Genomic DNA, 27,691 nt, shown 5'->3' with positions numbered 1-27,691 from the left:
ACAGCTCTTGATTTCTCATCATTTCAGCCTGCCGTGCATTATCATGGTCCTACCTCATCATGGTCTAGGCCAGGGATTGGCAAACTTTGGCCTCTGAGCCAAATCTGGCCTGCCACTGCTTTTGTAAATACAACTTAATGGAACACAGTTATACTCATTCATTTACTATTATCTGTGGCCTCTTTTGGTTACAAACGCAATGTTGAGTAGTTGCAACAGAAACTATGTGGTCCACAAAGCCTATTTGGCTCTTTAGAGACAGTTTTCCATCCCTGGTCTTATGGCTCCTGTCTCTAGGCATTCATTTAGCTTCTGTTCTCATTTATTCTTTCTTGAAGCATTTCCCAATTCAAGTTCCTAGAAGAGAGAGAACCTAATTCCTCTGAAATCCTCATTCCTCAATCTGAAATGAAATTAGAGCACATCCTCTTTTCACGCCCGACCACTTCATAGTGTGTTGACCAGCTACAGTGAGCCTGTACCTGGGTGACATGTTCTCTCCCACCCTAGTCCAGGTAGCTGTGGCTGAGACGTAGGTAACGTGTAGTCAGTAAAACAGCTGCCTCGGAGGGGCTAGGGCATGGTGGGAGCCAGCACAACTGCAAATTAAATGAGCTAATATATGTAAAATTATATGGTAATATACTTGAGCCATATATTTATCATGTGTCAAAAGTACTTGCCAATTATGATCAATCTGAAATGAAATACAGCACCCCTGAGATTAATTATATAAATCAGTGACAAAATATGATGTAACATAAAAATTCAAGTCATGCACACTATTACAGCTCTCTGGAAGAATAGGACGTACAGTATTACGGTGTTATTATAGCTACACAACATAAAATATCATTAACATTTTCCAGGAGACAAAAAGTATATGAAAAAGGCTAAATGAGCAGTTAAATTAAGCTTGGATGAGTATCAGCACTACTTAGATGCTAATGATCCTTCTTTCTTACTTGGGAAAAAACCCAACAATTTGCACATTATGAATTATATACTTTCTTAAGGACAAGTTACTATTAACACAGAGTTCTGTAATAACCAGCACTTTTAATAGGTCCTTCTTTCATGCTTTTCCAACTTAAACTGCACCTGCTGGGGTTGCCTCCGTCTGGGGTTGCCTTCTACACTAGATGATGGCTCCAGTTCAGTTCCTGTGTGGAGGTGAACATGACAGTTTTGAAACAGTGCTCTAATCCTTCTAGCAATGTAAAAGGTATGGGACTCAGAGTACCCTTCAGAGAGAAATCTGACACCATTTTCAATACAGAAACTTAAAACAAATTTCTATGGGAAAGAAACTGTCAGAACAATGCCTACACCTTCTAACCTAAACAAATTGATAACACACACAAATAGCTTCCAAAATAACTTTATTACTATATAAAAACAAGTCAAGAAAAAATAAATGCATACTTTTTCTACAAAATTATAAAATATTCAGGCAATTTAATATTTTTCCATAAATGTGCTGAGATAAAAAGACAAATTGAAACGTAGAAACCTTTTCCACTTAAAGTTTTCAGGTACCTTGTAAGGGATGAAGAATACTACTAGTTTTCTCTCTTCTATACTTTCCTATATGTAGCTCTAAGACATAGCAGTTAGTTTTCTGTTGAAATTATCTAAAAAAGGGCATGCCAAGATAAAACTTCTATCATACTGCAATAAAATTAGCATAAATCTCTACTTCTTTGAGCTTTTAGAGTTGGCAGTTGTAGTCAATTCCATTGCACTGGGATTTCCAACTAAGCAGGGAAAAAGGCCTAATTGAAAATGAGGCCCTTTATTTTGTCCTTTAGAAAACAGAAACCGCTTGTCAGTATCCCTTAAAAAGTGCAATTACCTTCTTTGTCATTTGATTGTAAGGTCTGAGATGTTGTTTCTGACCATCACAGCTTAAATAAGCCACACAAGGAAAGAAAAGAAAGTACTTTGGAGGGTGGCTTCCGTTAGATACAAGGAGTACAGGAAGCTGTACACTTTGGATAACATTAAATCAAAAAATATGTGCATTTTAGTTTCTCAATAAACTCTTGGAGAGAAAGACTTTAGTGTGGACTTAGATGAGTGTTAAAAATAAAGCTTTTTTATTTCTTTCTGAAATTAGATTATGGGGTAAACCAAGCCAGACTATCTCTGCAGGTGATACAAGCTATAATTACTTGTGGAGATTTCAATCACTGTTTTGGAATTTATACCTAAGGCTTTCTGCTCCCCTATTCTTTTCATGGGATTTTTAATGAGATATTTTTGGGAGAGATGCTTTAGATAGGAAATATCAGCTTTTGGAAGATCAAGGTACAATTATCATTAGAAGTAAAAGCCCATTAAAAGAGTCTCGAACAGAAAGGTTTTCTAGATATATTTTACAATGCATTGTTTTCACAAAGGCTGCGATAAAGAAAGAGAAGAAGTTCCTATAATATCTGTAAGATTACCTTCACTTTAGCCCACAAGAAAGATAAAATAAAGGGCTAGGATGAGGGGTGCTCAATTATTTTGCAATAGAACAGAATATTCTAACACCAAATCCATAATTAACTTTTTTCACTAATAATCTCTTTCTTGGCCTATATAAAATGGAATGGCAGCTTCAATTCTTGGGGCTGTCACTGACCCCTGCCCCCAAAAAACTCCTGGAATTTTGTGCACCTCCATGTACTGAAACATCCATTTATGAATGTCTGTTTGTGTGGGACAATGCCTAGCATCGAAATTGTAGCATGCTCTACCCACCTTGAATTTAATTGTGCCTAATAGGTGCCAGGCATTCAGCCTGGCAGTGGTGGTCCTTCTGACATTATTATCAATTTTGGAAATAGAATTAAATAAGAAGAAAACGGTGTTTTGGCAAGGGAATATTGAATGATTTTCCATGAAGCCTATGGGATGTGATGGAATGTATTTCATATTCAATCTATGGAAGTAATTACCAGTTATCCTAAAAGGGAATCCACCAAGCACCAAAAATATCAAGTGTATTTGTTGTAAACTGTAAGATTTTTATCCACATTAAAATGTTCCAGTTTAAAGCTGCAGGGAAACCAAAAATCAACCCCAAAATGAAAAGCATCATTTCAGCATAGGCACTACTCTGAGCTTTAATTTAAGTCAGAGCCTAACAGAGGTCTCCACGCATGCAATTTGTCACCTCTGAGTCTCAATTCACTAGTAAGAACCCAGAGCTCAAGATACCCCCTAAAATTCCACTCCAATCTGGAAGGACCGTAGCGATTGGCCCCAGGAAGAACCATGAGATAAGTGTCTCCTATTCTCACACCCAAAACGGTTCAGCAGCCAAGATCCTGAAGAATAAAAATCAAATGGATTAATCTTGAAAGCTACAGATGTTCTTGCCCAAACCTTTCTTTGTCACCAAGACACAATTTCAAGATCAAAGCGGCATGCAGGTAGGCCAGGGCGTGCTGGCAGGGGAAGGATGCCCACGATCTATTTCCAGGCAGGGTAGGCCCGTTTCTTTGGTTATTTGAGGAATCTGCCTTGGAAAAGAGAACCAGAAGGTAAACTTGAACAACTCCACTGTACTCCAGCAATTGAAATTTATTCAGGGGTGGGTCAAAGTAGGTGCAAATTAGTATAAGACAGAAAACAAATAGCATAGTGAAGAGGTTAGAATCGTGGACTGAGGAGTCAGACTGCCAGTTTTAAATCTCAGTTCCACCACTTAGAAGCCTGGAGCAAGATGCTAACCTCTCCAAGCTTCAGATCGGTCACCGGTAAAACAGGGATAATAACAATACCTACCTCATGAAGTTTGTCGGGATTAAATGAGCTAATTTTATAAAGTGCTTGGTATAGTGGCTGGCACATAGTAAGTGCCATGCAAGTGCCTTTTAAAAAATAAAAACAGAAACGTGAGAGAAAAGCGCTCTTTAAGGTTTACAGAGCAGTTTATGCCACTGAAAAATTCAGGCATATTCTCATTCTAATTAGGTTTGGAATCTGGATCATAAAGTACACCAAGCCCCAGGGAAGCCTTGGGACTCAGTTGAGTTTTGGAAAAACTTCTAGGGCTACCAGGTTATCAAATTTACCAGCCGACAGACACATTCTGAACATGTGTTCCATGCAAAGCCCTATGCTAAATGGTCCTCAACAAGAGGTGACATAACCACAATTTAGAGCTGCTGTCATTTACATTGACCATCTCCTTTCCCATTCCAGTCAGTTCATAGGCGTCGATCAGTACAAACTCTCAAGAAATCCTACTTTATGATTATTGATTTTGTGGAGCTCAATTATCTTACGGCTAATAGGAGAAGCTAAACCACAGAGTTAGTTTTTAAAAGCACGGTTCCATGGCTACACCTCTACGGCATTTTACACGGTGGATCTCTGACCCGCCTCATCAAGGGTGATGTTTCTTTTCCTTGCTGCTGCTTCATTGTTTAACTCTGAATCTGACTTGTCCATGTTGCCAAAGTTGATTGCCATGGAGCCTTCCACTCCTTCTGGAGTGCCTCTGTTTGGCTGAAGAAGTGTAGAATTTGGTTCTTTAGGACGTTTCCACTGTGGTCTGGTGACTATCCAAAAAATGAGGGCTCCGAACAACAGAATTAGAAGACCGAGGGTATTTGTGAAAACACCTTCCGGTGGAAATGCACTGTAGGGGACAGTGTCTTTCCTACTGAAAAAAGAGAGAGTGTCCAATTACAAATAGGGTGATGTAGCAACATGCCAAATAGTCTTGAATTTCTCTGCTCAAAATGCACACTAGTACAGCTTCAATGTAAATTCCTTTAAAGCTTGATATTAAGGAGAAATTTATGCTATAATTCACACAGTGGAATAGTATGGGATTGTTTAAAAGCATTAGCATGAAAATAATATAGCATCTGAACATCTGAACCACTTAAAAATTGAAAAAGGATACAAGAATGTATATACATCATAATTACAATTAATAAAAATATGCACATCAAAAACATTGTAAGGGCATGCATAACTTCAGTAGTTGTTTTAAGAGTAAAACCATTTGTTAGACTTTTTAGTCCTTCTTCAAGCACTTAAAAATGTTATATTACATGTTTTTTAAGAATACTTAAAATTTTTAACATTTAAAAAATTTTGTTACATTTTTATTACCATTATTCATTGAACAAGTATTTAACATTTTATAGCTTAAGTATTACAATTAGAAAAGCTATGTAACTTACAGCGTAAATAACAGTTTCTCAGTCACTCCCATAAGTACTGTTGCAATCACTGTTCCAAAGAGGAAAAGTCCAGAATAAACGTGTATGGGCATGACAAGTGCTCGGAGAGAAAGTGGAGCCAAAGGAAGCAGAAAGATGAAAAAACCTAGGACGAGCTAAACATCAAAAAGAGCAAAAGTTATCATTTAATTTTAAATTTTAAGTAATTTTAAAATTATTATTTTAAAAGCACTGTGAGAAAAATGACAAAACATTTCCTATAGAACCAAGGGCATGAAATGAAAGTAAGCTTTCCCATTCCAGTTCCACTACTCAATAGTAGCATCTATTATCACTTTCTCAAGTATCCAGGAAATTTCTATGTTTATACAAGTGTGTGTGTGTGTGTGTGTGTGTGTGTGTGTGTGTGTAAAGAGAGTTTTTTTAAGTATAAGTGGGATCTTACTAGTTCTGCATCTTGTCTTTTTCCCTTATAGTAGAGCTTGGAGGTCTTTTCATATCAACACATGCTTATCTAGTTTATTCTTTCCAATGGCTAACATTCTGTTTCAAGGATGTAACACAATTTATTCAGTTCTCTATGGATGGTCCTGTGTTAGTTCTTGCTGTCATTAACAAGGCTACAGTGAACACTCTGGTACTTACTTGTTTGTTTTTACCAATTTCCTTAAGGATGCCAAGTAGGAAGAGAAGTAAAAAAAATTTAAGTCACTAAAACCAAATACAATAGGGCACATTTAGTCAGGTCAGTCTAAAAAACTATGTAGAAAGAAGTTGACAATTTTGTTTTACGAGGAAGAAGTGAGTTCTGCAAAAAAGTTCTCTCTGTTTCCTTGATAATTCAAACCCTAGTGGAATACTTCTCTGCAGAGAAGCCAGCAAGATTCCTATGTGAACTGAAACCTGCCAACACTTTCATAGTTTTATTCTGTTGCTCCAAACCCACTGCCCCTTAAGTACTTTTTTCTCCTCAAGAAAATAAAGATGATGTAGTGGTCACTGCGTTACTGAGTTTAAAGGAACATTTTTTTTCAGGTAACTATTTAGGGTCTACCACCCTAATGAAACAAGAGAAGAGAGGAGAATGGGGAGAAACACTAACATTACTGTTCATCTTTCCTGACTGAGATCAAAGGACTAACGCAGGATGCCAGAACAATGGAGACAGAAGGGGTCTAAGGCCCTAAAACACGTTTAGAATCAGCTTATAGACAATGATAACGAATGCAGAGTAATCAAAAATGCATTTAATAGGCCGATTTGCATATTTTATTACCTATTTAATACCACAAATGCCTGAATATATTAGAAATGGTTCAGAGGGTCCTAATTCTCCTTCAGTGAATTTTGGTGATTCAATTTATATTGAAAGGCAAGCTTCCTGATATACAGGCTGCGCTTTCTATATGAAAATGTGACTCAGGCAAGTGACTGTCAAGAATTTTCACAAATATATTTCTGTGTGTAAGTCACCATATCTTGTCTATGACTTGCCCATAGAAATATATATTTTCCATATTCCTGTTCTCCTGCCTCTTTTCATTCCTAAGAATCTTACTGTTTTCTTTCATTTCTTTCAGGATTTATCATGTATGTCTCTTGTAATCCTGTAGGGCTCAATGATCTAAGCAGGTAGAACGTTTGAAATTTGCTTACAGGACCCCAGGGCAATTTAATTCTCTTAAATCTTACTTTCGCCATTAAAAAAAAAAAAATTGTTTTTAAAGAAAATTACTTTTAAAAGTAAAAAATTATAGACTGCTTAACTTTGATTGAAAGTGTTCCGATAATGCCAATTTATAATAATCATTATTTTAAAAATCTCATTATTTCCTTTTAACCGTCTTAGCCTTACCATCTTATAAGTGGATATAGTAACAAAACCTAATGAACTGAAAATTATGAAATCCCTTTGTCCCTTTAAGTCAGTGGTTCTTGTTTTTTTTGGTCACCAAAAAAGGATTTATTGGGGAAAAAGAAAGGGTTACCTACTGTATGCACACATGGCAAGTCACATGCATACTCTAAATCAGTGGTTCTTGAAGTGTTGTCCACAGAAGGCTGCATCAGAAACTCTCACAGTGTTTATTTAAAGATATCCCTGGGCCACATCCAGATCTGCTAAATCAGAATTTCTGGAAGTAAGGCCCAGGAATCCGCACTTTAACAGAATGCCCAGGTGATTCTTATGTACGAGGAAGTTTGAAGACTACTGCTTTTGATTCACGCAAATTATTTCAGAGATATGGGTTAAATGCATCTGGAAAATTCCTAAAGGAGCAGGTAGTGGAATGTGCCATTACCTTCAGTCTACAAACACTACTAAGTGCACACAGGCTTCCTGTGTTTAGGAACCATCACCTACAGAAAGCTGTTCTTCACCACCACGTAGTCCTTACAAGAGCTAAAGAAATATAAAATCTCATAAAAAGTTATTTAGATGCGAAAGTGACAATGTAGTACGATCCTAATGATGCTTAAAAATTAAATATATATAGATGCGTAATAAAAGTCAAAAGGAAATAATCCAAAATAAAATAACTCTAGATTATGGCCTTACCAGTGATTTTTGATTTTTCTTTATGTTTTCTGTATTTTGTAAATTTTAAAATTAATGTATATTACTTTTATAATTAGAAACAGACAATAAACGTTCACTTTTAAAGTTCCAGTCTTAAATACTGGGGCTTTTCTCAGTTAATTATTACTATCCATTAAAGATAAAAGTGTAGTTTGCTATGCCAGTTTTATCTCACTTTCTAAAACAGATGAGTTTTTTTTCTTTTTAAAGTATGGTATGTGTAAACTTTTAGATATAACAAAAGCTTTTATTATCAAAAGTTATTAATGAGCGCAGGAAGTAACTGCCTACCTAACTTTTGCATTAGGCATGCTTTGCTTTGTTTTGTTTCGTTTTTTAAGTGTAGAGGTAGATTTAATGAGTGAGCAAGTGGTTTATAGATTATAAGGAGGTTCTTCCCAGCTCCTCTTCATCTTTCTTCTATTTTATACGCTCACTCATTCCTTCATTTAAAGCCCATACTGCTGGGCCCCATGCCCAGAGTTTCTGATTCAGTAAGTCTGGACTGGAACCAGAGAATCTGTATTTCTAATTTCCTGATGCTAATGCTGCTGTCACAGAAAGCTCACTTTGAGAAGCTGGTCTTACGTAATTTCCTTGTGTTCTTAAAACATAACTGCACTTTTCTTACAGGGATTAAAAAAAAAAATCTAATCAGCACCAACTAGACTATATCCATAGGTTTGTTTGTTTTTTTGTTTGTTTGTTTTTTATAAAGATGGATGACAGACATTGAAATTGGACACTAAGTCTCCTGTCAATATCCTACCTCCCCTTTCTGTACTGTCTCATCACATCCACCTGGCGATACCCTGACCCTGGCTCAGCCGTCCTCAGGACTGTCCTGGTCTGCGCGGTCCTGCTGGAGTAAATCAGTCAAGGAAACTAGCTTCATATAGATTCATGGTTATGATGCTCACTGTTAGAAGGACCTCCGTGCTGCTCCCTAGTCCTTCTACTGTCTGATTTATCGACTCGTCCTCCAGGCTCCCTCATCTTCGAACTTCTGACTCTCCTGTCTGTCTCCTTATTAGCGGCAGAAGATCTTACTACTACTTCACGGAAGAAAAACAGGCAACTTCAGAGAAGAGCCTCAATTGACTGCCACCAAACCAAAAAGTCATTGCAATCCCACAATTCCTTTCTTTCAATTATAATGGAGTTGGTGTTGTCCAGTTTTCCAGCTGTGCTCTGCAATCTGCTTCCTGAAGATTTAGCTATACATTGTTGCATCTTTCCAATATTCACAACATTTCCTTCTCTACTGGTGCCATCCTGTGAGCATGTTAACATGTCCAAGATCCTCATTTTCATTTAACAATGAAAAGAAGTTAGAAAAAAAAAAAGCACCAAACACCTGCCTTGACTGTGTCGCTGTCCAGTTACACCTCTGTCTCCTCCCCTTCTTACCTAAACCTCTTGCCTAAGTTGTCTCTCTGTTTTCTCACCTCTACACCCTCTTCAAGCCACTGAAATCTGGCTCCTACCCTGCAAGAAAATTGCTCTCCAGAATCATCGGCGACTTCCAGGTCACCAAATCCAATGGACAGTTTTCAACCTGATTTTCCGTGACTTCTCAGTAGCTTCTGACACTCCTTGAGCCCTCCCTTCCCCCTCCAATGTTTCCTTTCTCATCCCCCCACTTGCTGAAGCCTTGCTCAAGTGACTCTTTCTCTCATCCCATCTATCAGTGACTTTCCAAATCTCATGAATTCTATCTCCTAGACACTGTGGGAACTATCCACTGTTCCCACTGCTACTGCTACTCCTCCAGGCCAGCATCATTTCTCATCTGAACCTCTGTAAACAACTGTGAGCTAGTCTCCCTATATGGACTCCAGTCCAGCCTCCAATTCGTCTTCCATACCCGACTCCAGACAGCCTGGCCTCCTTCTTGTTTCTCAAATACAATGAAATTTTACCTACACACTATTCCATCCGCTTAGAATATTCTCTCACCAGCAAACTCATGACTTCAAGTCTTGGTCTGAATTCCTTTATTCCCTCTACCCTATGTTCTGCTCTCCCAGAACATTCCATACTCACCCTGTCTACCCAGTACTCAACGACCTGTCTTCCCCATAAGCTTCATGAGGGTGGAGAGCATGTCTCTCTGGGCTCATGCTCATCTTGTAGAACAATGTATCACCCACAGCCTAGCAAGGTATCCAACACATAGTAGGTAATCTACTCCGTTGAATAACTGAATGGATTCATGAATAAAATTTCACTGATGTAAAATGCATGTTCTTAACCATGAAGGTGCCTATGATCTATAATGGAAATGGAAAATGCCATCTTCAGGTCATCAAGTAGCCTACTCCAAGATTTACACTTGTAATAAGAACAGCTGAGCTGCATCATTCCAGTATCCTAAGCCTCGGTTGAGCTTTTCCATGTATTTATTTGGCTTAGATTCTTATGATGTTGTGAAGGACATATCAAAAGCCTTAATTTATAGGTGAGCAAACTAAGTCCAGAAAAGTTTAGTAACTTATCCAAGGTCACCAGCACCAAATGGATGAATCCTGTTCAAACTGAGGTCACCCTGATTCCAGGTCCTGTGTTCTTAAACACTACCTGCTCTCTGGATCTGAGCAAGGCAGAAGCCAGGCGCCAAATTTCCGCCTGTTAAATGAAAGTCATGAAGTTGTAAAATAACACGTCTGAGAAGCCTAGTTAGCGCACAAATGAAACAACAGAGGATAAGAATCGGGATATTTCAGAGAACAAAAAAGGAATGTTGAGACAATTTAAAATAATATTTAACTCACCCAAGTTTAAGGTAAGAAAAATCTATGGGTGTAGTAGTTGACTACACTAATGGATTAAAGAAGAAAAAAATATTCATCTCAATAGACACAGAAAAGCTTTCAATAAAATTCTACATCCATTCAAGACTTGAGAAGAAAAACAAAGCCTTTTCACAAACTGCAACAGGAAAAAATGTGAAACATCTCTACTCAATAGTAAACTATTAGAAGCATGCTCTTTAAAATAAGAACAAATCAAGGATTCTTATCTCTATTTCTATTCTGTACTTCTTAAATACTTCTATGTATTTCTGTATACTTCAGTACTCCTGTATTCTTCTATACTGCGCTGAGTAGGACACAGAGGAAAAGATATAGGACAAAACTGGCATTGCAGGTAAGTGGCGAGGACAGGGGCAATTTAATAAATGGTGCTGGGGAAACAGTTTACCCATATGGAAAAAAGTGAAGATGGGTCACAACATTACATCATACACTAAGTTAATTCCAGATGAATGCCATATGAATTAAGTACTTAAATATCAAAAACAAAAGTTTAATACTCTTAATAGAAAACTTAAGGGAACTGTAATATAACCTTTTGGCCATTTATAGGCTTTCTCTTAGGCCAATGGTTCTCAGCATTAGCATGCAGCTGAATGACGGGGAGGGCCGAGGAAAGCCCATATTACTTTCAGAGTTTCTGATCCAACAGGTCTACAGTACAGCCTGAGAATCTGCTTTTTTTTTTTCTTTTAACCTTAAGGTAGGAAAAGATTTCATAAACAAGTTACCAAAACAAAACATAATAACCTTAAAAGAAAACATGATGAATGTTTCATTAAAACTGAGAATTTATCAAAAAATACTAACAAAAGAGAAACATACAAGCTTCAAACTAAAAATATATGCAATACATATAAATGAAAAAGAATTTGACAGATCTACAAATCTTTAAGGAAAAGAAAAGCTCATTTTTTTCAACTGGACAAAAGATACGGACAGAGATCCTAGAAGAGAAACATGACTAATCAGTGAAATAAACACTAAAACCACAAGAAGACATCATTTTAGACCAACTAGTTTGCAATAATTAAAAATTTGAAGAGGATGCCTGTTGGCAAGGATGTGTTATATGGGAACTCTTATATACTGCTGGCAGGAATATATAATAATTGGGGTCAACTACTTTAAAACAATTTAGCATTACTTTTTTAGTATGAGTATATAATTCCATTCCTAAGTATACACCCAGAGAAACCTTGGCATATGAAAACCAGGAGATGTGTATATGAATGTCAATGAAACATTGTAACAGAAAACAACTGAAAATAGCCCACATGTCTAACAGCAGAATAGATAAATAAATTTGTGGTATATTTATACAATGGAATACAAAAGTAAAAATGAATTATCTACATCTAGTAGAGGAAGCAATATAGTTGAATCAGTACAATTTAAAAAGGTTGTAAAAGAAGGTTGTAAAAAAAAAAAAGGTTTGAAAAAACAGTCTCATAATATATGTATTCTATTGCCACCTAAATAGTGGTGGCACTATTGCCTAATAGTGGTGGCAATATTGCCACCACTATTTAGGTGGCAATAGAATACATATATTATGAGACTGTTTTTTAAAAAGTTAAAGCAAGATTAAATACTATATTGTTTAGGGATTCACAGTGTATGGTAAAATTATAAAGAAAAACAGGGAATGAGGAAAAGAAACTTCAGGAGAACGGTCACCTCTAGGGTTGGGATGGTTAGAAAGATGTGGGATGAAGGTGACTACGGGTCCTATGTTTTCTAAATTAGGTTGGATGGTGGAATAATGGGAATTAATTTTATTGTGATTCATGACTTCTACATACACACAATAGTTTGCTATTTTTAGAAAATGCCCCAGAGGCCATGTCTGACAAGTAGAAAAGAATGCTACACTTGAAATGCTTTACAATGCATAGATACAGACATACATAAGGAAGCATGAAGACCTTTCAGCTTTTTGGTTGTATTGTTTTGTTGCTTGCCGCCGCCCTTCCCTCCTTCCTTTATTTAATGAAATCACCTAGACTCTGGCTTCACGTGGAAGGTAAATTCTGATTTTACACATAGCAGCCAAACCAAACCCCAGTAGCACTAAGGTGAGAGGCTCTGAACTTGATCATCTCTCCCATGTCCTTCAGACTCTGTGGTAGGTTTGCTTCTTGAGTTGTACTGAGGGGGAGTGCAAACCGACCTCACAAAATCGGATAAATGGTCTGCACGCTATTATGCTTTGCGACTGAAGTGCACAGCAGTTATGGTTGTGTAAGCGAGCCCTAAGCAACAGCTGCACTTGCTCCCGGCAGGATTTCCTGCTCTCTACCCACAAGTGGCAGCTCCAAGAACCTCCACTTAGAGACAACTCAGCTTGTTTCAGAAAGAGACACAACTTCCCCTTTTTACTCTTAAACTACGGAATCTGTAGAAACACCTCTCTGACAAAGCATATTTTTGTGGCTCATGTAGTTTCACAACTAGGCATATGGAGGCTGGTATCTTTGTAAATCATAATAAGGACAGAGCTTAGCTCCTATCAGAAGTGAAGAAAGGAAGGTTGGAATTGGTTTCTTTCCACTGGGAAAGGAAATGCTCTTTAATTTCTTCCTGAGCAAACCTGGGTGATCTGTTCTATCACTTCTATAGAGAAGCAATGAAAATAGCGTAAAAACAGCTTTTGTGCAACAAAAAAACAAAGCTGGAACGTAGTCATCTTTCCCAGAAAAGGAACAGGAAACCATTCACCTGGTTCTGGAAAGAACAGCCAAAAGGCACTAAGCGTGACATGAGTGCTCACAGCCTTTGGTGAGGGGATGATGTTTGCTTATTCAGTTTGAACAGTTACGTATATATGATTTTTATGTAACACATATGATTCACTTATATTTGAAAAAAAAAAAAAGAGCCACACGTTCAAGTGAAACAAGATGTTTTAAAAATTATTAATCTCCCCAACCAATCCCACCCACCCTCACATATAAAATATGGTATATATGCCCATATTTTTTTACTCATCTACACATATATGCTTTTTTCCTTTCTTTCCTTTTTTTCCCTCAACAATGACATTTTGCTATATATATTGCTCTCCAGTATTTTTTATAATGAAGCACATATGGATTTCACTGTTGGTCAGTGGTTATAGCTATGTTCTTCATAATAGCTGTATAATAACCAGCAATACGGCTTTACCACAGATTATTTAACCATTCTCTTATTTGGACATTTATTTGCTTCCTATTTCCTGCCTATACAAACAATGCTACACTAAATATCCTTTTTAGAGTTCCTTATGGAACAGTTTTTATTTCCATTCCCTCAAATGTGTGATATCTAGGTCAAGTAGTAGGCTTATTTTTCTAAATCAATAGATATTAACAAACTACTTCCCTAAAATTTTCTGACAATTCGATTTCCCATCAGCAGTGTAAGACAGCACACTTTACCTTACATCCATGCCAGCAATGAACATGACTGTTTGTTGTTCTGTCAATCTCAGGAGGAAAATGGTATTTTATTTCCATTTCCCAATTCTTAGTGAGGTTGGACATTTTATCACATGGTTCTTGGTGATATAATTTTTTCTGTTTTAAATTGCTTGTTCAAATCTTTTGTTCATTTTTCTATTAGGTTGCCTTCTTATTATTAATTTTTAGGAGTTGTTTTGTATATTAAACACAGTAAACCTTACCACATGGTATGATTATTTCCATATCTCTTTGTGCAGTTTCTGTTAACTTTGTTATCTTTTGTCACATAATTTAAAAAAAAAAAATTTGTAGTCAAATTATGTCTTCCTTTTCCTTTATGGTTTTGGGTTTCTTGTTAAATTTATGGCCTCCCCTATTGCAGATTTTATGGGTTACATGCTTCTTAATTTTCTTTTTCTCTTTTCTTTTTTTTTTTTTTAAATATTTAGACCTTTATCTGGAATTTTTTTTGTCATTTGTATGATGTACAGAGTCTTTTTGTTTGTTTACTTTCTTCTAAATTGATTGCCAATTACTATGGTAACATTAAATAAGCATTCTTTCCCCACTAAATTGAAATACCATTGTGTCACAGACAAAGTTCTCATACATGCTTGGACTGCTTCTGTCCTCTCTGTTCTTTCCATGAATGTATTTTGGGTTTTCCTATGTTAGTAACTTGTTTTTAATAAGGCAGGTTTCTTTTCACTTCTTTTTCAAAATTTTCATGGTTATCCTTGGATATTTGTTCTTCCACATAAAGTTTAAGACTTCCATTGGGCTTAAAATTAAAGTCACACTTAACATTAATATTAGTTGAAGAGGGAATGATATTTCTATATTAATTTTTCTCTTTCCATAACAATTTTTCTCTCATCATACTATGTTTTCTTTTTTAGTAAGATTTTATAGTATTTTACATATTTTGCATATAGATCTTATACACTCATTGTTCAGTTTATTCCTAAGTATTTTATAGTTTTTTTTAATCCATATTATAAATGGATTCTATTTCTTATTCTAAATCGTTACTCTAGTATAGGCAAAAGTTATTGATTTTATATCCAGTCACTTTTCCAAATTCTCTTATCACTTCTAGTCGTTTCTTGGGTTTTTAGACATATATTATATTACCTGCAAACACAAAAAAAGTCACAAATGCTCTATTATTTATACAGAATTTTTTTTTTTCATTATCTTGTATTAGCTAAAACCCTTAAAGTAGAATGATGATGGTAGCAAGCATCAATGTCTTATTTACTTTTTTTAATGGAAACATCTTCAGTATTTCAGTTTAAGCTGATGGTTGCTGTTGGATGTTGGTAAAGGTGTTTATTATCAGAGCTACCCACTGAGATGTGGAAGTGTATAGCACACAATGGGGTCACATCTAAGAGCTGTTTGTTTTCTCTACTGGAATTGTTTACAGTATCTATTCCTTGAAGGTCAAAGGTATAAAACAATGGGAACCTGATGCCTTTTTTAGGGATAGATTTCAAATGACCTCACCAATTTCTTCTAATGTTATTGGTCTGTTTAGTTTTTCTGATTCTTCTTGGGTCAAATTTGATCTTAAAAATCTACTTAAGATTTTTAAGTATATTACCATATTTTAATTTAATCATTTGTCCTAATTTAAAGTATTGTTTGTATCTATGATCATATTTTTTTCCATTCTGAATGTTTTATATTGTATGGTTTGATTTTTTCAATCAGGTTGACAATGGTTTATCTATTTTATTTTAATTTTTTAAAGAACCAGCTTTTAATTTCATTTATAACTTCTTCTATCTTTTATTTATAGTTGTGGTAAGCTAAATCAAGACCCTCTCCTTCCCAAAAGATGTCCATACCATAATCCCTGGAAGTTGTGAACATGTTATGTTACTGGCAAAAGACACTTTGCAAATGTAATTAAGGTTAGCAATTTTATGATTGGGAGACAACTCTGGATTATCTGACTAGCCCAATCTAGTCACATGAGCCCTTTTAAAAGCAGCAAACTTTCTCTGGCTGGAAGAGAAGAAATGAGAAGGAAGAAGAAGTCAGAGAGGCTCAAAGCCAGTGAGATGGATTCAGTGCACCACTGCTGGCTCTGAGATGACGGGGCCACGTGCAGGGAAGAGGGAGAGGGAAAGGACACCCTTAGCTGAAAGCCACCAAGGAAACAGGTACTGCAGTCTTATAACCGCAAGAATTGGATTCTGCAAATAACCTGCATTAGCTTGCAAGCTGATTCTACCCCCAAAGGATACCCATAAGAGCCCAGGCCAGCCAACACTGTGATTTTGGCCTTGTGAGACCCAGAGCAGAGAAACCAGGCAAGTCAATCTGGGCTTCCGATGTACAGAAATTGTGAGGTAATAAATTTGTGTTGTTTTAAGCCACTCAGTCTGTGGTAATTTGTTATGGCAACAATAGAAAACTAACAACACTATTCATGGCTTTCTTGGGGGAGAGGGGGCAGTCTTTATTTACATTTCCTGTTTTATTTTGCTGTTTCCTTTTAGTTTTTTAAGTGGATACTAAGTTTATGTTTTTTAAGTTTACTTTCCAAAAGATAGTGTCTAAGCCTATGTTCCATGAGAACCATTGTAGCTAAGACCCATAGACTTTAGAATACGTATTCTCTTTTTTGCTAATTCCTAGAGATTTCTTAATTTACATATTAAGATATAGAGCAGAGTATAAATTGGTTTTTTAGAGAATTTAGATTACAAGGCATAAATTTAATAATAAAAAAGGCATATCTGGTATAGAAAGTTTTTTTTAAAACTTAGCTTTAAAATATTATTACTGTACAAGAAATGCATATGTGCCTAGAAGATATAGAAAGTAAAAAAGAAGACTAATCAACTGGAATCCAGCCACCCAGAGGTCAACAGTGCTAACATTCAAGTGCATATCTTTCCAGATGCTCAAAGAACGCCTTGGTGTATAAGTAACTCTGTAGAGGCATTTATTTAGTCCATTTTAACTACTGTACTCAGAAGCACAGGACCCTATCACAGGGAAACTATGAAGAATTTGGGTGGTTTCCATTCTGTTCCCCAGAGACATGGCCTTCAACTGAGGATGTGCAAACACAGGCTGAGTGATCGTGGGGACATCGTGGAAACAATGGAACCAAGGGCTTGTGGGGAGTGCCCAGGACTTCCGCAGACCTGGGTCCAAGTCCAGGCTCTGCCATTAGCTGTGTAACCTGTGCATCCTCAGTGTCCATATAGGCTATCTTACTTAAAAGACTGTATGAGATGAGTCGAATGCTTCACACAGAACTCAGGCTGTAGAATTCTGCATTCTGAGGCGGCGCAAAGGAAGTGGAGCAAAGCCAGAGGAACGCACCACTGGAAACAGAATAGACAGCTGAGAAAAGTACTGAAGAGATGCCAGTAAGTCAAGAGTGTCCCCAAAGCCACTGACAGCATGTCCAAGGCCCCTGCTGTTGCCATCCTACCCTGTAAAGGGAGAGGCTCCACCAGCTGATGGCACTGCAGGAAGCTGCCTCCCAGATGTGAGGCAGTAGCTGAGAACACTGAAAGAAAAATCAACCTCAAGGACAAGAGAGCTGAGCTAAGCTCCAGCTATCCACTTTGAAATCTTTTCCTTGTTCCTTCTTGATCAGGGAGATCATGTTGGATGCATGCAGGGTTTTCTCTGTGCTTCTCTCCTACTACGTTTCCCTGAAAATAAGACCTAGCTGGACAATCAGCTCTAATGTGTCTTATGGTGCAAAAATTAATGTAAGACCCAGTCTTATTTTACTATAAGACCGGGTATAATATAATATAATATAATATAATATAATATAATATAATATAATATAATATAGACTGGGTCTTATATTATTTTTTGCTCCAAAAGACGCATTAGAGCTGATTGTACGGCTAGGTCTTATTTTCGGGGAAACACGGTATCTACCACCCAATCCTTACTTCCAGATATGATAATGAAAACTTAATTAATAGTGTCCATACAGACATTAACTTTTATTTGATTAACATTCAAAAAGCCTTTCTTTAAGAAGAAAAATGACAAATGTCTGGTAAGAGGTCCTTTTTTTGAGAGGTCATACATTCATATATTTTAAGATGTACCTTGTGGATTCCCTCCAGTTTCTTACTTTTCCTCTATCTACAGAAAAGTAAAGTTCAAAATGATGTCCCAATAAAGTAGTTGGATATATACTGTACTAACTAAAGAAGGGAAGTAAATCAACATAGTTTACAAAGATTTTTCAACAAAGTAGTTAATGCCAAAAAGACTTTTAAAATTCACCTTTGTTTTAGTGACTTAGAACAGCCAAATTTCTATCACACTCTATTATGTTTAAATACTGTGCTCTCAAGAGTATGTGGTTTTAGTAAGCGAAGGGAAGAAAGAGGAAAAATAAACACTAAGCCTTCAAAATGTAAAGAAACAAAGAGATATAAGTTCATCTCTTCGCTCATAAAGTTAAACCTAGAAAATAGAAGTGACAGAATGTGGGAAAGAAATCTATAGCTCTTATCTATGCTAGTTTATTTAGCACATGAAAATTTAAAGTCCCAACAATGGCAGTCTAGATGTTATCAGCTAACAATTTCCTTACATACATATGCCTATATTTAAAATATCACATTCAAGCTCATAGATTACAAATTCTGTGCCCCCTCAGGGGAAAACACTTAACAACGGAAACAAGTGGAACAAAGACTAATGGGAATGAGAAGATGATTTCCAACAAACTATTAACGTATAGAAAACTTTTACAGAATCTGAATTGTGTTTTGTATCTTGTTTATAAATATACTGAGACACTTACCTGTAAGATGTAAAGTATGACAGCTGTCATTCCAACCCAGCTATGCAGACTGTACATATTGGGGATATTGGAAGCATTGTGGTAATCAAAAACAGCCACCAGAGAAATAATTGCAAGAATGGCAGCAATGGTGTTTAACCCTGCGTGGATGAATTTCATCAGGAGCTTGCTGCATTTCCAGGTCCATGGCAGTCTGTATACAATGATGGCTAGAGAGAGAAGAAAGGGAGAATACGGTTTTGAGGGGTTTTTAAAAAATTATCACAAGATAAACAATTTGATGCACTGAACTCTTCCTTCCACGAAACCCTTTTCTCTTGGCTTCTGCTTCTCCCCTCTTCCCTGCCTCTCAATGGTTCCTTCTTGGGTTTTTTGCTGGCATCTTCTTTATTCCCAACTTGTGGAAAAAACTTTGGTGCTTCTCAGGCTCAGTCCTAAGACTTTTTCTCCCTCTGCACTCTCCGTGGGTGATCTCATTTACTCTTTCACTGAAATGCTACCTACACTGCAGGGACTCCAAAATTTGTATCCCCAGCCCAGAACTTTCTTCCAAATGCCAGACCCACATAATGCAATGGGGAGGATATCCCCATTGACATTTCTATATAGATGCTTCCTAAATATCTCAAACCTCACACATCCAAAACTAAATTCTTAATCACATGATCTGGTTTCTTTGTATAAATGTTTTAGATTGACAAGAAAAAGGCAAACTAAGGATTAGAAATATGTGCAAAAGGTTTTAAATAGAAGAAAGAGTACATCCAAGCTTCCATTCAAGGTGATGGAGTAGGTAAATGCTGTACTCACCTCCTCCCTTAACCACCTCAAAATTACAACTAAACTACAGAAAAGCCATCATGGAGAACCACCTGAAGTCTGGCTAAACAGAAGTCCTATAACTAAGGACATGCAGAAGAAGCCACATTGAGACTGGTAGGGGGGATGGAGATAGGAAAGGATTGGCCCACACACACGTGGCGGTTAAAAATCAGAAGAGATATCTCGGCTGTGGTGCTCCCCCCTGAGTAGTGAGGAGCCCCAGCCCCATACCAGGCTCCCCAGCCAAGGATTCTAGAGCTGGGGAGAGTTGTCCCATAACTTCTGGCTATGAAAACCAGCGGAGATTATAGCTGAGTGAAACAGAGGGTGTCTGGAGTCCCAGGCATTCCTCTTAAAGGGCCTGCACATGGACTTGCTCACTGATGGGCTCACTTGCTCTGAGCTCCAGAGTTGGGGCAGCAGCTTGAAAGGCATCAGGGACATATGGGGAGGAACTTAATTGTCCAGCTTCAGGGTGAGGGCTGAAGGAGTGTCTCACTTTGCCATTTGGTTTCTTTGTTGAGCCCTTCCCCCACATAGCATGCAAGCACAGGCACAGGCAAGCACCACATCTTAGTCTCCATCCACTCAGCTAACATAACACCATTCACCCCTTCCTGCTGATTCCCTGAGACCCTGCCCCACTCAACTCGTGAGCCCACTCAAGCCGCTTTCAGTGGCTTTTCTGTACCAATGGCCTGTCTTAACTCATGCTTCAGGCTCAAAGCTCCAGAAAAAGAACTAAACAAAGCAGAGACAAGCAATCTACCAGATGCATAATTTGAAACTCTGGTTATAAGGATGCTCAATGAGCTCAGGGAGAACTTTAACAAAGAGATAGGAAGCATAAAAATGGAGATGAAAACCGTAAAACAGAATCGGTCAGAACTGAAGAATGCAATAACTGAAAGGAAGACTACATCAGAAGGAATCAATAATAGGTTAGATGAAGCAGAGATCAAATCATTAATTTGGAAGATAAGGTAGCAGAAAACACCCAATCAAAACAGCAAAAAAGATAATAATAAAAAAAATGAGGAGAGTTTAAAGGGCCTCTGGGACAACATTAAGCATACCAAAATTTACATCATAGGAGTACCAGAAGGAGACGAGAGAGGGCAAGGAATTGAAAACCTATTTGAAGAAATAATGACGGAAAACCTCCATAACCTGACGAAAGAAATAGACATACAAGTCCAGGAAGCACAGAGAGTCCCAAACAAGAGAAACTCAAAGAGGCCCACATCAAGACACATTATAAATAAAATGCCAAAGGTTAGAAACAAGAGAGACTCCTGAAAGGAGCAAGAGAAAAGCATTTAGTTACCTACAAGGGAGCTTCCATGAGACTGTCAGCTGATTTCTCAACAGAAGCCTTGCAGTCCAGATGGGACTGGCACAAAATATTCAAAACGATGAAAAGCAGGGACCTACAACCAGGATTACTTTACTCAGCAAAGCTATCATATAGAAGGACAGATAAAGAACTTCCCAGACAAGAAAAAGTTAAAGTAGTTTGTCACCACTAAACCAGTATTATACGAAATGTTAAAGGGACTTCTTTAAGAAGAAAATAAAATTTAAAAAGATTTAAAAAATATGAATAATAAAAAGGCAATAACTACATGTCTATAATTACTTCAAATGTAAATGCATTAAATGTTCTAATCAAAAGACACAGGGGTGGCTAAATGGATAAGAAAACAAGACCCTCACATATGCTGCCAACAAAAAACTCACTTCATATTGAAAGACACACACAGACTGAAAGTAAAGGGATGGAAAAAGATATTTCATGAAAATGGAAATGAAAAAAAAAAAAAAGACAGCTGGGGTAGCAATACTTATACCAGACAAAATAGACTTTAAAACAAAGGCTATAACGAGACAAAGAAGGACCCAGCAACTTCACTTCTGGGTATTTATCCAAAGAAACACAAAAGAGAAATTCAAAAAGACATATGTACCCCTATGTTCATTGCAGCATTATTGACAATAGCTTCTGATCCCAATGGGCCCAGGCAGTTATGAATTTTTAGTCCCTATATCTACTTGAGAGTTTCTATCTCTTCTTTCAGTTTCTTGCTTAGGCTGGGGTGCATACCTCCAACCTCTTCCCTCCATCATCCAGCCTTATCTTTTATTCCTACTGGCTCTAAGTTCTTATAAATTTTTATGTTGGCAAAAATCTTTACCATCTCGGTGCTGAGCACATAGCAGCCTGTTTATTATTTTCTGCGTGATTGAAAGAGTTTGTAATAGTTTCAAAGTTAAAACGATATTTTTGTAAGCTTGCAACCTCATAGCAAACTAATCTCAATGACTAAATAGGCAGCTTGTGGAAATCTGAGGGGCACTCATGAGTGAGGCACAGAGTTTTCAGCATCTATCCTGGCTATAGAGAAGCTCTGTTGGATAGCTGATCATGCTCCAAAATGCTCTCTGGATAAATAAAGGATAATTGCAAAATGTTGCATTTCCCTAAGATGTTTACATCCTTTAAAAAAAATGTATAAATAACCAAAATGTGGTGGACTTTAGGAAAAAGGGGCAACTTTAACAAATCAAACCACGTTCTTAAACAAGAAGCTATTCTCAACACTTATAAAAACTGCCTGGAGAGCATAATTTAAATATTTCTTGCTTCTTTGGCTTGGCACTTACCTAAACATCATTCCTGAGGTTCAGTGAAAGGAAGAAAAAAGTCCAGAAACCCATTAGGAGGGAAAATGCTATCAAACAGCTACTTGTGATTGAAACAAGAGTTTTCTGTTTCCCCAGAAAATGAAGGGAACCATGAATACCTACAGATGCTCCTTGATTTACGATGGGGCCACGTCCTAATAAACACATCATGAGCTGAAAATATCCTTAAGTCAAAACTGCATTTAATACGCCTAACCTGCCAAACATCAGAGCTTAGCCTGACCCACCTTAAACATGCTCAGGACACTTACATTAGCCTACAGTTGGGCAAAATCATCTACCACAAAACCTATTTTATAATAGAGTGTTGAAAATCTCATGCAATTTATTATGCATATCACTTTTGCACCATCATGAAGTGAAAAATGTTTGTCCAAGTGTATGTGGGGAAAGGACCACTTGGAGGGGGAGAAATGTCCCCAAACATAGACAACAATTAGACTCTAGTTCTTTTATGTTTAAATTTTGTGATTCATGAGGGTAGAAGCCTGTCTGTCGTGTTCAACATCAGACCTCAGCATTTAGCACAGCACATAGTAATAATTCAGTATGTGCTGAATAAATAAATTTTAATAAAGCACACTAATTCATTCAGTATTATCCAGCGCATACGTAGATCCTCTTTTAAAATGCCACAATCAAAAACTCAAGACAATTGGTACTGCTGACCCAAGGGTTAGCTCATGAAAGACCAAACAGCCCTTTTAAATAAGTAAAAAGTATTCTGCACTTAGATCCACCTGAACAGCTTTAGGTTAAGGATTAAGTGAACCCCCAAATAAAATAGTAGTAAGTTATGAGTTTGAAATACACCGGAATTTAAAACTCTTACAAATTCTAAATCCGGTGTGCCCAGTACACTTTTCTTAGCTCTTTGAATAAAGGATTATTTTGCCCTCCTTGGTAGAATGTTCAGAACAGAATTATCAAGCTTTACATCTCATTTCTCTGTGCATCCAAGAATCTACCTGACTCTATCCAAAGGACCTCTAGTTTAAATGTAAAAGCAGAGAACGCTTTTTAAATAAACTTCTTGAAGACTCCTGCAGTGCCTGTCAAAGAGAATCTGAGCTTTGAAACTGTGCATTCAAACTGCCTCATTGCATGAATATCATGAAACCAAAATCCTTTGGTGAAACAAAATGAAGGAAGTGATTTGGATGATTTGTTTTAGTATCTTGGCACTAGAAGCATCTCTTTGTAGTGACTGAAATCTTTACAAAGGCGGCTACTTGGTACCAAAATGTGTATGAAAAAGTGTACTTGAATTTTGCCATTAATTGGCTAGACATTTACAAATATCCAAGAAATTTTGTTTTTAGAAACATCAGCTATATTTTCTTGTGCTTCATATCAAAATATTATGACAGATTAGAAATAGTACTGGCTTTGATGATATTACTTGGTTGCCTGACCCTGGCCAGACATTTGATCTTTAAAATTAGGAGTTGGACCTGAAGTCCTAGCCAACTCTAAATAGGGTTCAGGTTTTCTAGAAGAAAACCAAAATTTGGCTCTATTTCAAGTGGGAACAGCTTATAGACAGGGCTGCTGTGTCTGGCATACAGTCCCACCCCTTCAGCTTAATAAGGGTATGCTGAATAAATAGGATAATATATGAAGAAAATGAATGCATGAATGACCAAATGAATGAATGAGTGAACTTAGAAAACTGTAACTGAAGTCTGTACAGCCATTTCAAAGCTCGTTTCAACCTTTTAAGAAAGTTTCTATATGAAGAAAAAAGTTATAACAAAGATTTCTAGTCTATCTTTCTTAAAAGCTCATTTTACTTATTAAGAAAAAATTTTAAAACCCCACAAAGTCAAGACAGAAAACTTGAATAGAGGTCACTTGTAAACTGGAAGGTATATACTAGATTTGGTCCACAGGTGTGTTTTCTTTGATTAGCAGAATGTTTTGTGGGTTTTGTTTTGGTTTTGTGGCTTTTTTACTTTAAGTTGGAACCAATTTTTAAAAATCTGGATTCTCCAGGAAAATGGGAAGCTCTAGCAACGTTGAGCTGGCACCGTCATCTAGCCACAATCCACTGGAACTAAGTAGAGGTTTCCTATTTTGCCAGGAGTAGACACTCTCCAATTTCCTACAGTTTCCACCCCTCCCCAAGGTATATACCAACACCCTGCTATATGAGGATCTGACCTATGGTTAACTGCCCTCATAAACAGATAAAGTGGTTTGTCCCCAATCTTATTAAGCAACATTGTTTATAATAAACATGACCTCCGACTGCTAAATTGTGTCTAGACTGGGAGGAATAATGAAAAAATTATAAATACTTGATGGGAATGACATGCTTTGGGCTTCCCAGAGTGCAGTGTTAGCTGTTATATCCTGTATTTGTTTCCTAGGGCTACCATCACAAATTATCAAAAACTAAGTGGCTTAAAACAAGTCTTGTGTGTCTGACTGTTGAACCCAGGAAGACACCCTGGTGGGTGCTATACACCCAATCCACTTCATCTATTTACTTTATGGGATGTCCTTGTAGGTACGAGCCCTGGTTTAAAGGATTGGCCAAACTTTCATTAATCTAGTAAACATGTACTGAATGCCTATTATATATTATATAATGTTCTACACACCATAGATACAGCAGGGAAGAAAGCAGACAAAATCCCTCCCCTTGGGGAGCTTCCATTCCAGTAGGAGAAGACAAACAACACATGACTAAATGATTTAACAAGTCAGTGGTCAGAATTTGGATAATACTGTATTTTTTAATTTGGAGCCTATGATTTTCTGATGGATTGGAGGAGAATTATGGAAGAAGAAGGGGAATCAAGGACTACTGTGTAGCTTTGTCACGAACACCTAGAAGGATGAGGTTGCTACTTACTGACATGGGGCAGCCTATGAGAGGAGTGGTTTTTGGGGACATGAGGAAGGTTGAGAGTTGAGATTTGAATGTCTATTTGACCTCCACGTAGAGTCTGAGTAGACAGATGAATATTTGGGTCTAGAGTTCAGGGAAGAGGTCCAGGCTAAAGATAAAAATATAGGAGAGTTCGATGACTAGATGATATTTAAAGCCATAAGACTATATATGATTCCCGAGAGGATGGGTGTATCAAGAAAGGAGAAGTGGTCAGAAGACTGAGGCTTGGACAATCTAACCTTAAGCGATCAGGGAGAAGAGGAGGAACCAGCAAAAGATGCTGAAAGAAGTAGCCAGTGAAGAGAGAGGAGTCACAAGAGTCAGGTGTCCTGGAAGCCAAATAAGGAAAATGTCCCAAGGACAAGTAAAGGGTCAGTTATGGGAAAGGCTGCCTTCTGGTCAAACAAGACCAACAATGAGAACTGAGCACTGGAATTAGCAATGTGGAGGTCACTGATTTCTAGGTTCAGAACGATTTTGGAGGAGCAGTAGAGTGAAAGCCTGAGTAGAGTAGGTTTGAGGGAGAATAAGAGGAGAGCGATTGGAGACTGCAGGTAGTGACAAAAACTTCTGCGTTAAGGCAAGCAGAGAATTGAGGCAGTAGCTGAAGGAGGAATATGGGGTCATGTTGTGGTTGTTTTTAAGACACAGATATTACAACATGTTGGAAATAATCCAGTAGGGGGAGAAACTCAATGATGCAGAAGGAAAAGGGGAGAATCGGTAATGTCCTTAGGGAGGCAGAGGAGGCACAGATTGTACTTTGGCAATGCAAGTCTAATGAGCTTGAGGCCTTTAGAATCAAGGTGCATAACTGGTATCATATGATGCCCAGTCTTCCCGGACATTGACCAGACCAATGTTTCTGAACTGGCTCAACAGGAGAGTCACTGAGGGGAAGGTAGGGCACTTTTGCTTTAGATACAACTATTATCATCACACACGAGTGGCTGTAAAATTGCATCTTGTTACCAACAGTTTAATGATGGTAAAGAAATACTCACTTATTCATTCAACGACTACTTATTGGCCTCCTGTGTACCAGTTTTAGGTGTCATTCTAGGTGCTGGAGTACAACAGTGAGCAAGATAATCATGTCTAAAACATTTTTGTTCATTATGTTATAAAGAGATCTGCCTGCATTTATTTATAACAAAAAAAAATGTGCTTTGGGTTGCCTTGAATTGTCTCTATACCTTGTGAAAACCCTTGTTTCACTAAGATTGATAGGTTTTATTATCAATGGTGTCCCCAAGGTTGGTTTTGGAGTAGGTATTTGGGACACTTTCTCCATTATCTTCTTTGCCAGGTTTTACCCAAGAGCCCTTTCAAATATATTTAAGTGGTCTTAGAATTTGGTCACTTTTAGATACATTAATAGGATATCCCAACTGCCTTTTAAGAACTACTCTTAATTGTTTTTAAGTGTTACTTAAATGTAGTTACAGTCTCTCACAAAAGCAAGTTGAGATCATTATACTATTCAATTTCTCTTCCCTCAGTTTGTACAGTAAAAAGAGTTCTACATGTGGAAAAGTAAGGAGTATAGAATTGCTGAGACTGCTTTTCACTAAATTTATAAACTTGAATTTTCTACTTTTACTAAAGAACACATTCCATCTTGTTGAACCTTTTAAAAGGTCAACTGCCACTTTGAGAGCACTCATTTGTTCAGTCTTCTGTGGCCTTCTTTTCAAGGTTTGTTTCTCTGATTTCCTGGCAGTATACCTATTTCGTGGGAAACATTCCTTTTAGAAAAGCACAAAGCCTCTTCTAAAGTTCTCTCTGAAACTCTTCTTCATTCATGTTCACTAGATTTCCTACTGGTTTAAATTTTATTTCAGTCTGTCATATTTTATTTTAGGATACATACATTTTCCAAAGTATACTTCGAAAGAGAGAGAGAGAGAGAGACAAAGAGAGAGAGAGAGAGAGAGAGAGAGAGAGAGAGATTTATTTTGTAACTTCTTTGTTAGCCTTGCTCTCTTCAGACCTTACTTTGTAACAGGTGTTTCAAAAGACTCATACTTGTTCTCACATACTTTCAAACATTGTTTACTGTTTGTATATTGTACCTATAAAGCATTTAATGCTTAGAGTAGTAATAACTGTACATATTTTAGCTTTCTCTTCCTAATCTCTAAATATTTGTGTACCACAGAAGAACTCAATTACATCATGTTCATTATTAGAGATTTGAAATAGCATAGCCTAAAAATGTTCTCCCTGAAGCAATGATACAGTAAAAACAGTCTGTTACAACACAGCTAGTCTGTAACATGTGTGTTTCCCTCCTGGCCTATAAAGTCAACTGTTTATTCCTAGTCCTTCCCCCGGAGCCTTCCTACTATTGGGTGTGAGGAGACGCAGGTGGGCCAAGATTTGTAAGAACTCAGGACTACTTTGAATGTGCCTATAGGCATGAAAA

General features: G+C 37.2%; 1 protein-coding gene across 1 annotated transcript in view; it reads right to left on the bottom strand.

Moving 5' to 3' along the window:
• Positions 1-1,365: 1,365 nt before the first annotated feature.
• Positions 1,366-27,691, bottom strand: part of CYBRD1 (cytochrome b reductase 1) — a 29,921-nt gene continuing 3,595 nt past the window's right edge. Inside the window, exons 2-4 of the mRNA XM_019727420.2 lie at positions 18,837-19,045; positions 5,190-5,344; positions 1,366-4,660 (exon numbers count right to left, since the gene is read on the bottom strand). Of these exons, the coding sequence (XP_019582979.1) occupies positions 4,354-4,660; positions 5,190-5,344; positions 18,837-19,045 (671 nt within the window). The 3' untranslated portion in view covers positions 1,366-4,353. The remainder of the gene's footprint in view (positions 4,661-5,189; positions 5,345-18,836; positions 19,046-27,691) is intronic.

The sequence above is a fragment of the Rhinolophus sinicus genome, linkage group LG01 (genome assembly GCF_036562045.2).
Source record: "Rhinolophus sinicus isolate RSC01 linkage group LG01, ASM3656204v1, whole genome shotgun sequence".
Classification (NCBI taxonomy): domain Eukaryota; kingdom Metazoa; phylum Chordata; class Mammalia; order Chiroptera; family Rhinolophidae; genus Rhinolophus; species Rhinolophus sinicus.
This window is presented reverse-complemented; position numbering and strand designations above follow the sequence as displayed.